Source organism: Crocuta crocuta, unplaced genomic scaffold, assembly GCF_008692635.1.
Source record: "Crocuta crocuta isolate KB4526 unplaced genomic scaffold, BGI_CrCroc_1.0 scaffold105, whole genome shotgun sequence".
In the NCBI taxonomy this organism is placed as follows: domain Eukaryota; kingdom Metazoa; phylum Chordata; class Mammalia; order Carnivora; family Hyaenidae; genus Crocuta; species Crocuta crocuta.
In genome coordinates, this window is record NW_027530499.1 from 502,252 (window position 1) to 515,919 (window position 13,668).

Consider the following 13,668-nt stretch of genomic DNA (forward strand, 5'->3'; position numbering starts at 1 on the left):
ACAATGAGATATCACCTCAAACCTGTCAGGATGGCTGAAATTAACAACACAAGAAACAACAGGAGTTGGTGAGGATGCAGAGAAAGGGGAGCCCTCATATACTGTTGGTGGGACTGCAAACGGTGCAACCACTCTGGAAAACAGTATGGAGGTTCTTCAAAAAGTTAAAAATGGAACCACCCTATAATCCAGCACTTGCACTACTAAGTATTTATCCAAATAAATAAATACTGATTCAAAGGAGCACATACACCCCAATGTTTACAGCATTACTACCAACAACAGCCAAACTATGGACAGAGCCCAAATGTCCACTGACTGATACATGGATAAAGAAGATGTGGTATGTATACATATATTTACAACAAGATGGGCAGATCTAGAGTGTGCTATGCTAGGTGAAATCAGTCAGAGAAAGACAAATACCATATGATTTCAATCATATGGAGAATTTAAGAAAGAAAATAGATGAACATAGGGGAAGGGAAGAAAAAACAAAATAAGATAAAAGCAGAGAGAAAGGCAAATCATAAGAGTCTCTTAACTGCAGAGAACAAATTGAGGGTTGCTGGAGGGGAGGTGGGTGAAGAGATGGGCTAAATGAGAAGGGGAACAGGAATTTTCAGTATTTGTCATCTTCCCAGACTAGGGGTTGTAAGGCTGCTTAGATCTCAATGAGCCATAGATAAGCTTCAGAAGGTCCCTTAAGTCATATAAAATTTAATAAGATCCCCAAAATATCTACTAAATATGAGGTTACTAACTCATTCTCAGGGATTTACGGACTTAGCTGTCCGACAAACAGAATTTGTAGTTAAGACTGTAATCCCAAATAAAAGTTAAAAATTAAATTCCTGAGCCTGTGTTATGGTCTTCAGTTCCTTAAATTTATCTGGTTGAAGGTTTAGGCTTGTAAACTTGCCAAATGCCCAGTTAATAGGAAAGAGTCAGGTAGCTTCAGCTGAAGGGAGAGAAGTGAAGAAGTGGCTGGGAGCCAGGCAGGGTCTAAGAACTTTTCCCAGCCTCTGCTCTGCCTCTTTCCCATCATCCTTAAGAAATCATTGATGGTTTCCCATCAAGAAATTAATTTCATCAAATATATTTTAAAATGTGTCTTATTTTTCTTTTCCATATCATCTCCACTAAAACAGGAACAGACATTTTATTTCTTATTATAAATATATTTTTAAAAAACTGATATAGGAGGAAAAATATAGACTAAATCATCTTTTTAGATTACCTATGTATTTAACTACTGCTCATCTCATGGGCATTGACATTATATATTAAGGGAAGATCATCTTGACTTATAGAACTTACCTTTACTCACCACAGATGATGCTTTATGAAGATGCCTACACAGGTGACATTATAACATATTATGGTAGAACTTGGGGGGGGATGCTAAAAAAATGAGGTAAGCTTATAAAGACCAGCTACCTGTTCTTTCCTATAATGTAATTTACATTAGGGAATCCATTACTTTTTATATTACTTCATAGGGAAGTCAGGAAGATCCCAGACTTGCAAGAAGTGGAATGGAACAAAGGATGAAATATAACCTTTTATTTTTTCCTTTTACCTAAAAGTTTAGTGGTGAGCTATATTTACATAGGTATATACAATGTAAATTCTTTTAATTTTAATTTTTCTATTAATAAACTATTTTAAGAGCAGTTTTATGTTTATTTAAAAATTGAGTAGAGAATATAAAGAGCTCTCATATATTCCTTCAGCCTCCACTCCCATACCCCCATTATTAACATATTAGTATGGTACATTTACTGCAAATGATAATCAAATAATGATACATTATTACTAACGAACATCCATATTTTACGTTAGGGTTTACCTTTTGCCTTGTATATTCTGTAGGTTTGACATGTATCCACTGTTACAGTAACCTATAGAATAGTTCTATTGCCCTAATAGTGCCCTGAACTCTACCTATTTGCTCTCCTCTATTTCTCCCTTCCCTTCTGTTTAAAAAAAAAATCACAATTTTCAACTGAAAAACCATTTTTTTATAGGATGTGTTGGAATGACTATTTTTTATGTAGGGAAACTGAAACTTACCGGCTCAACAAATTCAAACTTCTTTTTTTCTTGAACCTCTTGAATTTTAAAGACATATTCTAGTGATGCTTCATAAAAATTTTGATGTTCTCGGTCAATCTGTGTATCTGCCTAAGGAGTAAAAAGAGAGGCAAATCGTGACACAAAGAGTAATTATTGATGGCTCTTATGTAGAAAAGGCCTCAAATTCTATTCTACTCCAAAATCTCTATTAAAAATTAAGTGCTACAAAAAGTTTTAATATAGCAATTTTATTATTATGTTTTAGGCATACAGAGACTAGGAAAACATAGTCCTTGCCCACCAGAGTTTACAGATCATGGAGTATAAAGGGGCAGTGGGGAGTAAGTGTACAATATTCGGTACAAAAAAGATAAAAAAGGCATCTAAATGTATATGAAAATCTATGGGATCACAGGAAAAGAAACTAAATTCAGGAGGAAAATGGTGGTGGTATGAGTTGAATCTTAAGATGTACAACTGGCAGTCAAAGATGAAAAAGTAGAGGCATGGAAGAGACTGACAGTGTTTGGCTGCAGAGTAAAAATGGAGGGCAGGAGGGTTAAAAGTAAGGCTGGCATCACACTTTAAAAAATCTTGGATGCTGTATAACAATTTTTGTATTTTAACTGAGTGAGAATCATTTGAGAATATTCAGCAGAGTCACATCGTTAGGTAAACTATTGGAAAGGGAATACTCATAGCAGAGACAAAAAATAATTCAGTGGTTATAAACTAGAGAATGATATGACACCAATGCTATGCACATTTATTATTTATAACTGCAACAAGGTTTAACTGATAAAGTGTGATAAAGTGTTATTGAGATAATTTTTTTTTTGGATATTGCCCTCCTCTATACCCACTATCATCTTCTGATGTCCTCTTTAAAACTGACCTTGGTTTACTAGCAGAACCATGATTTTACTTTTCTTTTCCAGTTTTGCACTCCTAACTGCCAGCTGAGATTACAAAAAGCAAATGAAAAGAATGGGATCTCTGGAGTACTAAGTATCCACCAACAATAATATGGGAACAGAAAATTGCTTTGTGGAGCCATTTAACAATGCTAATTTTACATAATGACGCTTTCAACCTCCACCAAAAAAAAAATACTAGAATTGATAAATGAAATCAGTAATGTCACAGGATACAAACTCAAGGTACAGAAATCTGTTGTATTTCTACACACTAATCACCCAGCACCAGAAAGAGCAATTAAGAAAATAAACCCATTTATAAATGCACCAAAAAGAATAAAATACCTAGGAATAAACTTCTAACTCTGTGAAAAATGTTTGTGGTATTTTAATAGGGATTGCACTGAATATGTAGATTTCTTTGAGCAGTACAGACATTTTAATACTATTTATATTTCCAATCCATCAGCATGGAATGTCTTTACACTTTTTTCTGATCATCTTAAATTTCTTTCATCAGTGTTTTTAATTTTCAGAGTAAAAACCTCTTTGGTCAGGTTTTTTCCTAGGTATGTTATTATTTTTGATGCAATTGTGAATGGGGCTGTTTCTTTAATTTCTCTTTCTGCTTCTTCATTATTGTTGTGTAGAAATGCAACAGGTTTCTGTACTCTGATTTTCCTTCCTGCAACTTTACTCAGTTCGTTTATCAGTTCTAGCAATTGTTTGGGGGCATCTTTTGGGTTTTCAATATAGACTATCATGTCACTTGTATATATGAAAGTTTTGCTTCTTCCTTACCAATTTGGATGTCTTTCATTTCTTTTTGTTGCCTGACTGCTATGGTTAGGACTTCCAGTACTATGTTGAATAAATCCTTCTAAACCCTAGACAGTTTTTCCATGAATGGAGACTGAACTTTGTCAAATGTTTTTTTCTGGATGATCATATGGTTCTTATCCTTTCTCTTATTGATATGATGTATCATGCTGACTGATTTGTGAATACTGAACCACCCTTTCATCACAGGAATAAATGTCATGTGGTTGTGGTGAATGATTTTTTAGTGTATTGATAGATTCTGTCTGCTAGTATTTTCTTGATGATATTTACATCTATCTTCATCAGAGATATTGGCCTATAGTTCTCTTTTTTGTGTGTGATGTCTTTATCTGGTTTTGGTATCCGGGTAATGCTGAGCTCCTACAATGAATTCCAAAATTTTCCTTATCTTCCACTTTTTGGAATACTTTCATTAGTATTAACTTTCATTAAATGATTGGTAGAATGTGCCTGTGAAGCCACCTGGTACTGACTTTTGGTTTGGGGAATTTTTTGATTATTGATTCAACTTGCTGTTTATCAATTTGTTCAAATTTTCTGTTTCTTCCTGGATCAGTTTTGGTAGGTTATATGGTTCTAAGACTATCCATTTCTTCCAGGTTGTCTAATTTGTTGGCACAGAGTTTTTCATAATATTCTCTTATTATTATTTGTACTTCTATAGGGTTAGTTGTTATTTCCCCCTTCTCATTGGTGATTCTTTTGAGTACTTTCCCTTTTTTTCTTGATAAATCTGGCTAGAGGTTTATCAATTTTATTGATTTTTTTAAAGAAAAAGTTCCTGGTTTCATTGTTCTGTTCTAGTGTTATTTTAATTTCTATGTCATTTACCTCTATACTTATCTTTACTATTTCCTTTCTTGTGGTGGTTCTGGGTTTTGTCTCTTGTTCTATCACTAGCTCCTTTAGCTGTAATGTTAGGTAATATATTACTAGCTCCTTTAGTTTGTATATCTGAGATATTTCTTGCTTCTTGAGGTCAGCCTGTATTGCTATAAACTTCCCTCTTAGAACCACTGTTGTTGCATCTCAAACATTGTGAATTGTTGTGTTTTCACTTTCATTTGTTCCCATGTGATTTTTAAATTCTTCGTTGATTTCTTGTTTGATTCATTCATTATTTAGTAGCATGCTATTTAACCATTAAGCGTGTGTAATCTTTCCAGATTTTTTTGAGTGACTGACTTCTAGTTTCAAAGTGTTGTGGTCTGAAAAAAAATGCATGGTATGACTTCAATATTCTTGAATTTGTTAAGGCTTGTTTTGTGGTACAGTGTGTGAGCTATTCTGGAAATTGTTCTATATGCTCTCCAAAAGAATGAGAATACACATTCTCACATAAGAATTCTCATTCTTTTTGAGTGAACATGGGTCATTCCTGTGAATAGATCATGCACGTGGGTCAAAAATCAGCCCTTAAGAAGTACAAAAAGACTGAGAACATATGCACGTTTTCAGACCACATTGCTATGAAACTTGAAGTCAACAACAAGAAAAGATTTGGAAAGATCACAAATACAAGGAAGTTTAATTTCATCCCATTAAAGCATGAATGGGTTAACTAGGAAATTAAAAATAAATAAGAAAGTACATGGAAGCAAACACAAATGGAAGCATAACAGTCCAAAACCTTCAGGATGCAGCAAAGGCTGTCATATGAGGGAAGTTTATTGTAATACAGGCCTACCTCAAGAAGCAAGAAAGGTCTTAAAAAAAAAAAAGAAGCAAGAAAGGTCTCAAATAAACAACCTAACCGTATGCATAAAGGAGCTACAAAAGGAACAGCAAATAAAGCCTAAAGCCAGCAGAATGTAAATAATAAATACTAGAGCAGAAATAAACAAAATACAAATTAAAAAAGTAGTAGAACAGATGAATGAAATTGGGAGCCAGTTCTTTGAAAGAATTAATAAAATTGATAAACCCCTAGCCAGACTTATCAGAAAGAAAAAAGATCCAAATAAATAAAATCACAAATGAAATGGGAGAGATCACAAGCAACACCACTTAAATACAAACAGTTATAAGAGAATACTATAAAAAAATTATATGCCAGCAAACTGGGCCATCTGGAAGAAAAGGATAAATTCCTAGAAACTTACAAACCACCAAAACTGAAACAGGAAGAACAGATTATTTGAATAGACCCATAACAAGCAAAGAAACTGAATCGGTTATCAAAAATCTCCCAATGAACTAAAGCCAGTCCAGGGCTAGATGAGTTCCCAGGGGAATTCTACCAGGCATTTAAGAAGACTTGATGCTTATTCTTCTCAAACTGTTCCAAAAAAATAGAAATGGAAACAAAACTTCTAAACTCATTCTACAAGCCCAGCTTTACCTTGATCCCAAAACCAGACAAAGACTCCACTTTTTTTTTTTAAAAAAAAGGAAAACTACAGGCCAATATCCTTAATGAACATGGATGGAAAACTTCTCAACAAGATACTAGCAACTCGAATCCAACAGTACATTAAAAGAATTATTCATCATAATCCAGTGGGATTTATTTCTGGGCTGCAGAGCTGGTTCAGTATGTACAAATCAATCAATGTGATACACCACATTAATAAAAGAAAGGAAAAGAACCATGTTATCTGCTCAAAAGATGCAGAAAATGCATTTGACAAATGCAGTATCCATTCTTGATTTAAAAAAAAAAAAACCCTCAACAAAGTAGGGACAGATGGAACATACCTCAACATCATTAAGGACATATACAAAAGACCCATAGCTAATACCATCCTCAATGGGGAAAAACTGAAAGCCTTTCCCCTATGGTCAAGAATAAGTTAAGGATATCCACTCTCACCATTACAATTTAACTTAGTACTAGAAGTCTTACCCTCAGCAATCAGACAATAAAAAGAAATAAATCACATATAAATCAGCAAGTCAAACTTTTTCTATTTGCACATAACTTGATACTCTATATAGAAAACCCAAAAGACTCTACCAAAAACTGTTAGAACTAATACATGTATTCAGAAAAGGCACAGGATATAAAATCAAAGAGCAGCAGTTTGTTGCATTTCTATACACTGATAATGAAGCAGCAGAAAAAGAAATCAAGGAATCAACCCCTTTTACAATTGCACCAAAAACTGTAAGAACCTAGCAATAAATCTAACTAAAGAGGTAAAAGATCTGTACTCTGAAAACTATAGAAGACTTATGAAAGATATTAAGGGACACAAAGAAATGGAAAAGCATTCCATGCTCATGGATTGGAAGAACAAACATTATTAAAGGTATATACTATGCAAAGCAATCTACACATTTAATGCAATCCTTATCAAAATACCACCAGCATTCTTCACAAAGCTAGAGCAATCCAAAAATTTGTATGGAGCCAGAAAAGACCTCATATAGCCAAAGCAACTCTGAAAATGAAAAACAAAACTAGAGGCATCACAATTCTGGATTTTAAGCTATATTACAAAGCTGCAGTCAAGACAGTATTGGACTACCATGAAAACAGAGATACAGATCAATGGAAAAGAATAGAAAACCCATAAATTGATCCACAACTGTACAGTCAACTCATTCTCAACAAAGCAGGAAAAAAATATCCAATGGAAAAAAGACAGTCTCTCTAACAATTGGTGTTAGGAAAACTAGACAGCAACATGCAGAAGAATGAAACTGGACCACTTTCTTACACTATACACAAAAATAAATTCAAAATGGAAGAAAGACCTAAATGTGAGACAGGGAACCATCAAAATCATAAGGGAGAGGTGCCTGGATTGCTCAGTTAGTTAAGCCTCTGACTTCATCTCTGGTCATGCTCTCATGGTTTGTGAGTTCAAGCCTCTGCTTGGGATTCTCTCTCTCTCTCCCTCCCTCTCTGCTGCTCCCCCACTTATGCACACTCTTTCTCTCTCTCTCTGTCTCTCAAAATAAATAAATAAACTTAAACAATCTGTAGAGAAGAACATAGGCAACAACTTCTTTGACCTCAGCTGGAGCAACTTCTTACTGGACACATCACCAGGGGCAAGAGAAACAAAAGCAAAAATGAACTATTGGAACTTCAAGAGAAAAAGCTTTTTGCACAGCAAAGGAAACAATCAATAAAACTAAAAGGCAGCCTATGCAACGGGGAAAGATATTTGCAAATGATGTACCAAATAAAGGGTATCTAAAATCTATAAAGAATTTATCAAACTCAACACCCAAAATATAAATAATTCACTTAAGAAATGGGCAGAAGACATGAATAGATACTTTTCCAAAGAAGATATCCAGATGACTGGCTAACAGACACATGAAAGATGCTCAACATCACTCATAATCAGGGGAATACAAATCAAAAGCACAATGAGCTATCACTTCATACCTATCAGAATGGCTAAAATTAATACCACAAGAAACAAGAGGTGTTGGCAGCAATGCAAAGAAAGGGGAACTCTCTTACACTCTTGGTGGGAATGCAAACTGGTACAGCCACTCTGAAAAACCATATGGAGGTTCCTCAAAAAGTTAAAAATAGAACTACCCTATGACCCAGCAATTGCACTGCTAGGTATTTATCCAAAGGATACAAAATACTGATTCAAAGGGGTACATGTACCTTGATGTTTATACCAGATTATCAAAAATAGCCAAACTATGCCAAACTATGGACTGAGCCCAAATGTCCATTGACTGATGAATGGAAAAAGAGAACGTGGTAGATATACACAATAGAATATTATTCTTTCATCAAAAAGAATAAAATCTTGCCATTTGCAACAATGTGGATGAAGCTAGAGTGTATTACACAAAGCGAAATAAGTCAGAGAAAGACAAATACCATATGATTTCACTCATATGTGGAATTTAAGAAGGAAAACAGATGAGCATCTGGGAGGGAAAAAAAAAAAAAGCAAGGGAACAAACCATAAGAGATAGAGATAAAGACAGAGATAGAGAGCAAACTGAGGATTGATGGAGGGAGGTGGGTGGGGGATGGGCTAGAAGGAGGGCACTTGTTATGATGAGCACTGGGTGTTGTATGTAATCGATGAATCACTGAATTCTATTCCTTAAACCTATATTGCATTGTGTGTTAACTAACATGCAATTTGATAAAAATAAATTTTATCAAATAAAGGGTTAGTATCTAAAAAATACTTGATAAAAAAAGAACATGTATTCTGCTGTTATAGGATGGAATTTTCTGAATGTATCTGAGAAATCTATCTTGAGCAGTGTGTCATTCGAAGCCATTCTTTCCTTGTTGATTTTCTGTTTAGATCATATCACCATTGATGTAAAGGGTATTGAGTCCCCTATTATTGTGTAGTCATCAATTAGTTCCTTAGTGTTTGCTATTAACTCCTTTATGTATTTGGGTGCTTTCACCTTAGGAGCATAACTATTTACCATCTTCTTACTGGACTGTCCTCTTTATTAGTATATAATATCTTTCTTTGTCTCTTGATATAGTATTTGTTTTATTTATTTTTTAAAACATATTTTTAAATGTTTTTTATTTATTTCTGAGAGAGAAAGAGAGAGAGAGACAGTGTGAGCAGGAGAAGGTCAGAGAGAGAGGGAGACACAGAATTGGAAACAGGCCCCAGGCTCTAAGCTGGCTGTCAGCACAGAGCCCGATGAGGGACTTGAACCCATGAACCATGAGATCATGACCTGAGCCGAAGTCAGATGCTTGACCGGCTGAGCCACCCAGGCGCCCTGATATGGTATTTGTTTTAAAGTTTACTTTGTCTGATATAAGTACTGGTACTTCAGGGGTGCCTGGGTGACTCAGCTGGTTAAATGTTCGACTTCAGCTCAACTCATGATGTCACAGTTTGTGGGTTTGAGCCCTGCATTGGGCTCTGTGTAGACAGCTCAGAGTCTGGAGCCTGCTTCGGATTCTGTGACTCCCTCTCTGTCTGCCTCTTCCTCCACTCATGCTATGTCTCTATCTCTCCAAAAAGAAACATTAAAAAATATTAAGTATTGTTACTTCCTTCAGCTTTCATCCATTAACAGGATAAATGTTTCTCCATCGCCTCACTTTCAACTGCAGGTATTCTTAGGTCTAAAATGAGTTTTTTATAGGCAGCATACAGATGGGCCTTGCTATTTTATTCATTCTGTCACATCGTGTCTTCTGATTGGAGAATTTAGTCTATTTCACATTCAAAGTAATTATTTATAGATATGTATTTATTGCTATTTTATTACCTGCTGTATAGTTGTTTCTGAAGATTTTCTTTGATCCTTTATATTTCTCATTTTCATGGTTTGCTGGTTTTCTTTAGTAATATATTTGGATTTCTTTTTCTTTATTCCTTGCATATTAGTGGCTTTGATTTGTGGTTACCATTAGGTTTGTATATAACATTTTCTGCATATAGCAGTCTGTTTTAAGATGATGGTCATTTAAGTTTGAACTTATTGTTTGCTCCTCTTTTCCCCATGTTTTAGGTATACGGTGTCAAATTTTACAACCGTTTACTTTGTCAGTCCTCGACTGAAACTTTACAAAAATATTCATTTTTACTGCTTTTTTGTTTCTTTCCATCATACTCCTAATTATGGTCTTTCCTTTCACCCAAAGAGTCCCTTTCAGTATTTCTTGCAGGGCTGTTTGTTGGTCATGAACTCCTTTAGTTTTTATTTGTCTGAGAAACTCTTTAGATCTCTTACCTCTTATTCTGAATGATAGCCTTACTGGATAGAGGATTCTTGGCTGCACATTTTTCTCATTCAGCACGGCGAATATATCATACCACTCCCTTCTGATTTGGAAAGTTTTTGTTGAAAAATAACATGGTAACCTTAAGGGGGTTTCCTTTGTATGTAACTATCTTTTTGCTTGCTTCTTTAAAAAATCACTGTATTTGCCATTTTAATTATAACATGTTTTGGTGTGGGAGGCGTGAGTGACTTAGTTAAGTGTCCAATTCTTGATTTTGGATCAGGTCATGATCTCAGAATCATGAGATTAAGTCCCAAATCAGACTCCACACTGGGCATGGAGCCTGCTTAAGATTCTCTCTCCCTCTTCCTCTGCCCCTCCCCTACTTGCTTGTGCATACTTGTGTGCTCTCATAGATAGATAGATAGATAGATAGATAGATAGATAGATAGATAGACAGATAGATAGATAGATAGATGATAGATAGAAAGATGATAGATAGACAGACAGATAGATACTATGTCTTGGTGTGGATCTGTTTTTGTTTTTGTTGTAGGTTCTCTTTGCCTCCTGGATCTAGACATCTGCTTCCTTCCCCAGATTAGGAAAGATTTTAGCTATTATTTCTTCAAATAATCTGCCCCCTTTTCTCTCTCTTCTTCTTCTGTGACTTCTGTAATATGACTGCTATTATGTTTGATGGAGTCACTTATTTTCCTAAGTCTATTCTCATTTTGCCTAATTCTCTTTTCTCTCTTTGTTCAGCTTGATTACAGTCCATTACTCTGACTTCTAGGTTATTAATTCATTCCTCTGCTTCTTCCAGCCTACTGTTCATTCCATCAAGTGGGTTTTTCATTTCATTTATTGAGCCCTTTATCCCTGTGATGTTATTCCTTATCTCTGTGTTAAGGATTTCACTGATGACTTCCACTCCTTTCTCAAATTCACTGAGTATCTTTATAATCATTACTTTAAATTTTTTATCAGTGATATTACTTAGATTTGTTTCATTTAGATATCTGTTCTTGGCCTTGTCTTTTTTGGGACAAATTCCTCTGCTTTCTCATTTTGTCTAAGCTTCTGTGCCTGTATTAGGAAAGTCAGGTACATGTCTTACCTTCATAAGGTCATGGCCTTATGAAGAAGAAGTCCTATAGTGACCAACACTGTAGTGTCCCCTATCTTGGAGTGTCTCCAATGTGTGCTGCATGTGGTTGCTCTTGTGTCCTTTCAGGCCAGTCATCTGCAAAGTCTGTCTTTGCCTGTTGTGGGCAGCGTTTGGTCTCTGGCCTGAATGTGGCATGCTTTAACTAGGTGTGCTCTGATCTGCTTGTGAAATGAGACATACTGCCACCACCACTGGATATAGGCTACACAAAACTCCTGCATCTGGAGAGGCAGTGTTAGCAGGGGTTTAGGCTGTTCTTCTTGGGATGGGGACCTTCCAATCTGGAACTGAGGTAAACATGAGTAGAAATGGCTTGCAATTGGGAGGTTGGGGCAGGACTTGGTTTAAGCAGGGAAGGTAGTAAGTGTCTGTGCTGCAATAGTTCCCAGAGGTGGCCCTGTACTTATGCTGAGGAATGGAGAAGGGAAATAACACCTGCCAGGTCCTTTGTTCCTAGAAGGGTCTCTCTATGAATGCTGACTCTCTGGGATGTGCTCTGAGATGATCAAATAACCTCACCATTGAGTGCCCCCAAGTGCTCTTCAGATTGCTATTTCCACACTGTATATCCACAGGCTGTTTGCCCTGCCTTCTCTCTCAGAGCAGTTCCAATGCCTCCAGGCCTTCCCTGACCTATGCCTGCTGACCTTAGAACTCCAGGATTTAAGCCCCACTGGTTGCCACAACTCATGAAATTCTTGCTTTCCAAACCAATTGCCATGAAGATTTCTTTTTCCTCTGCTCTCCCCCACAGTGTGTTATTCTGTCTCTTGCCCTTCTCCACAATTATGGCTCCCTCCCAGTCACAATGGCCATGATTCATTTCTCTCCCAAACTGTGTCTCTGCACTTCCCATCTTCTTTGATGTGGTTTCTTCTCTACCTTTAGTTGTGGAGTTTGTTCCGCCAGTCTTCAGGTCCATTTCTGGGATATTTAGCATGATTTGGTAGTTATCCATTTGTATTCATGGGATGAGGAAAGCCTAGGACCCTTCTACTCCACCATCACCTTCCCCTCCATTCTCTGCTCTTTCAAATGCTTACCTCATATTTTTCCACTGAAGACTTTTTCACAGTGATTTGCAAATGCAACTTATATATATGATAGTAATCCTGTGTCATATGCTGTACAAGTTCCCTAACACCTTTACCTTTCATTTGATTTAATACCTTTTGAAATAGAGATTATTTTTATACATTCTTGTCTTTCTACACTTCTTTTATGACCTTTCTTTTATACTTAGAAATAAAGTTCTAATTACATATCAAAAATTACTTCTTTTCATTTGTTATAAAGCCTATAATCTTAACAAGTCTTTCTAATTCTATTTGCTCCAATAAACTATCTCACTGATGGCCTTGTAGCTTTATCAACACAAGCTGACCCCTAATTCAGTCCTGAAAATGGGCAAGCACTTATTTTCCATTAAGAAATCAACAAGGAGTCAATTGTGCAGGTGAGAAGGCACATAGTGGTGTTTCATAAAACAACTTAATAAGCTGGGTGCTGACAGATGTACCAGAGCTGCTCTGGAAAGGAACAGAGGTTACAGAATTAAATGCAAGTATGGCAGCATCTCCCTTCAACAGATTTGATTCTTGGAAGGGTAGAGGGGAAAAAAACCAATGCACATTTTCCTTGTCTATAATGTGCTCTGAGAAGCTGTCCTGGTACAATTTGTGCACTGTGTTCTGTTGTGAGTTATGGCTCCTGGAAAAGAAGTATGTGACTGCATGCATGCTTGTGTGTGTGTGTGTGTGTGTGTGTGTGTGAGATGGGGGAAGTAAAGGGTGTTACTAATCGTATTATAGGTGTTTCCAGGCTCCAACTAAATACAGAACCAGAGAAGATATTCTTTTCTACCACAGCCTGAGGGATTGAGGGCCACTAACAAGCAAATATTAAATACAGAGTTAGGTTGTCAGGGAAAACTGAAGTATATCGTCTAGAGGATTTTAGAATTTGGATAAAGTTAGTACTTGCTTGATGGTTTAAGCAATGTCTGAATCTGAATCTTAAGA

At 36.0% G+C, this 13,668-nt stretch overlaps 1 protein-coding gene across 1 annotated transcript in view; it reads right to left on the bottom strand.

Moving 5' to 3' along the window:
- Positions 1–13,668, bottom strand: part of ARHGAP42 (Rho GTPase activating protein 42) — a 277,788-nt gene that overhangs the window by 76,715 nt on the left and 187,405 nt on the right. The window contains exon 6 of the mRNA XM_077766719.1: positions 2,077–2,187. Coding sequence (XP_077622845.1) covers positions 2,077–2,187 — 111 coding nt within the window. The remainder of the gene's footprint in view (positions 1–2,076; positions 2,188–13,668) is intronic.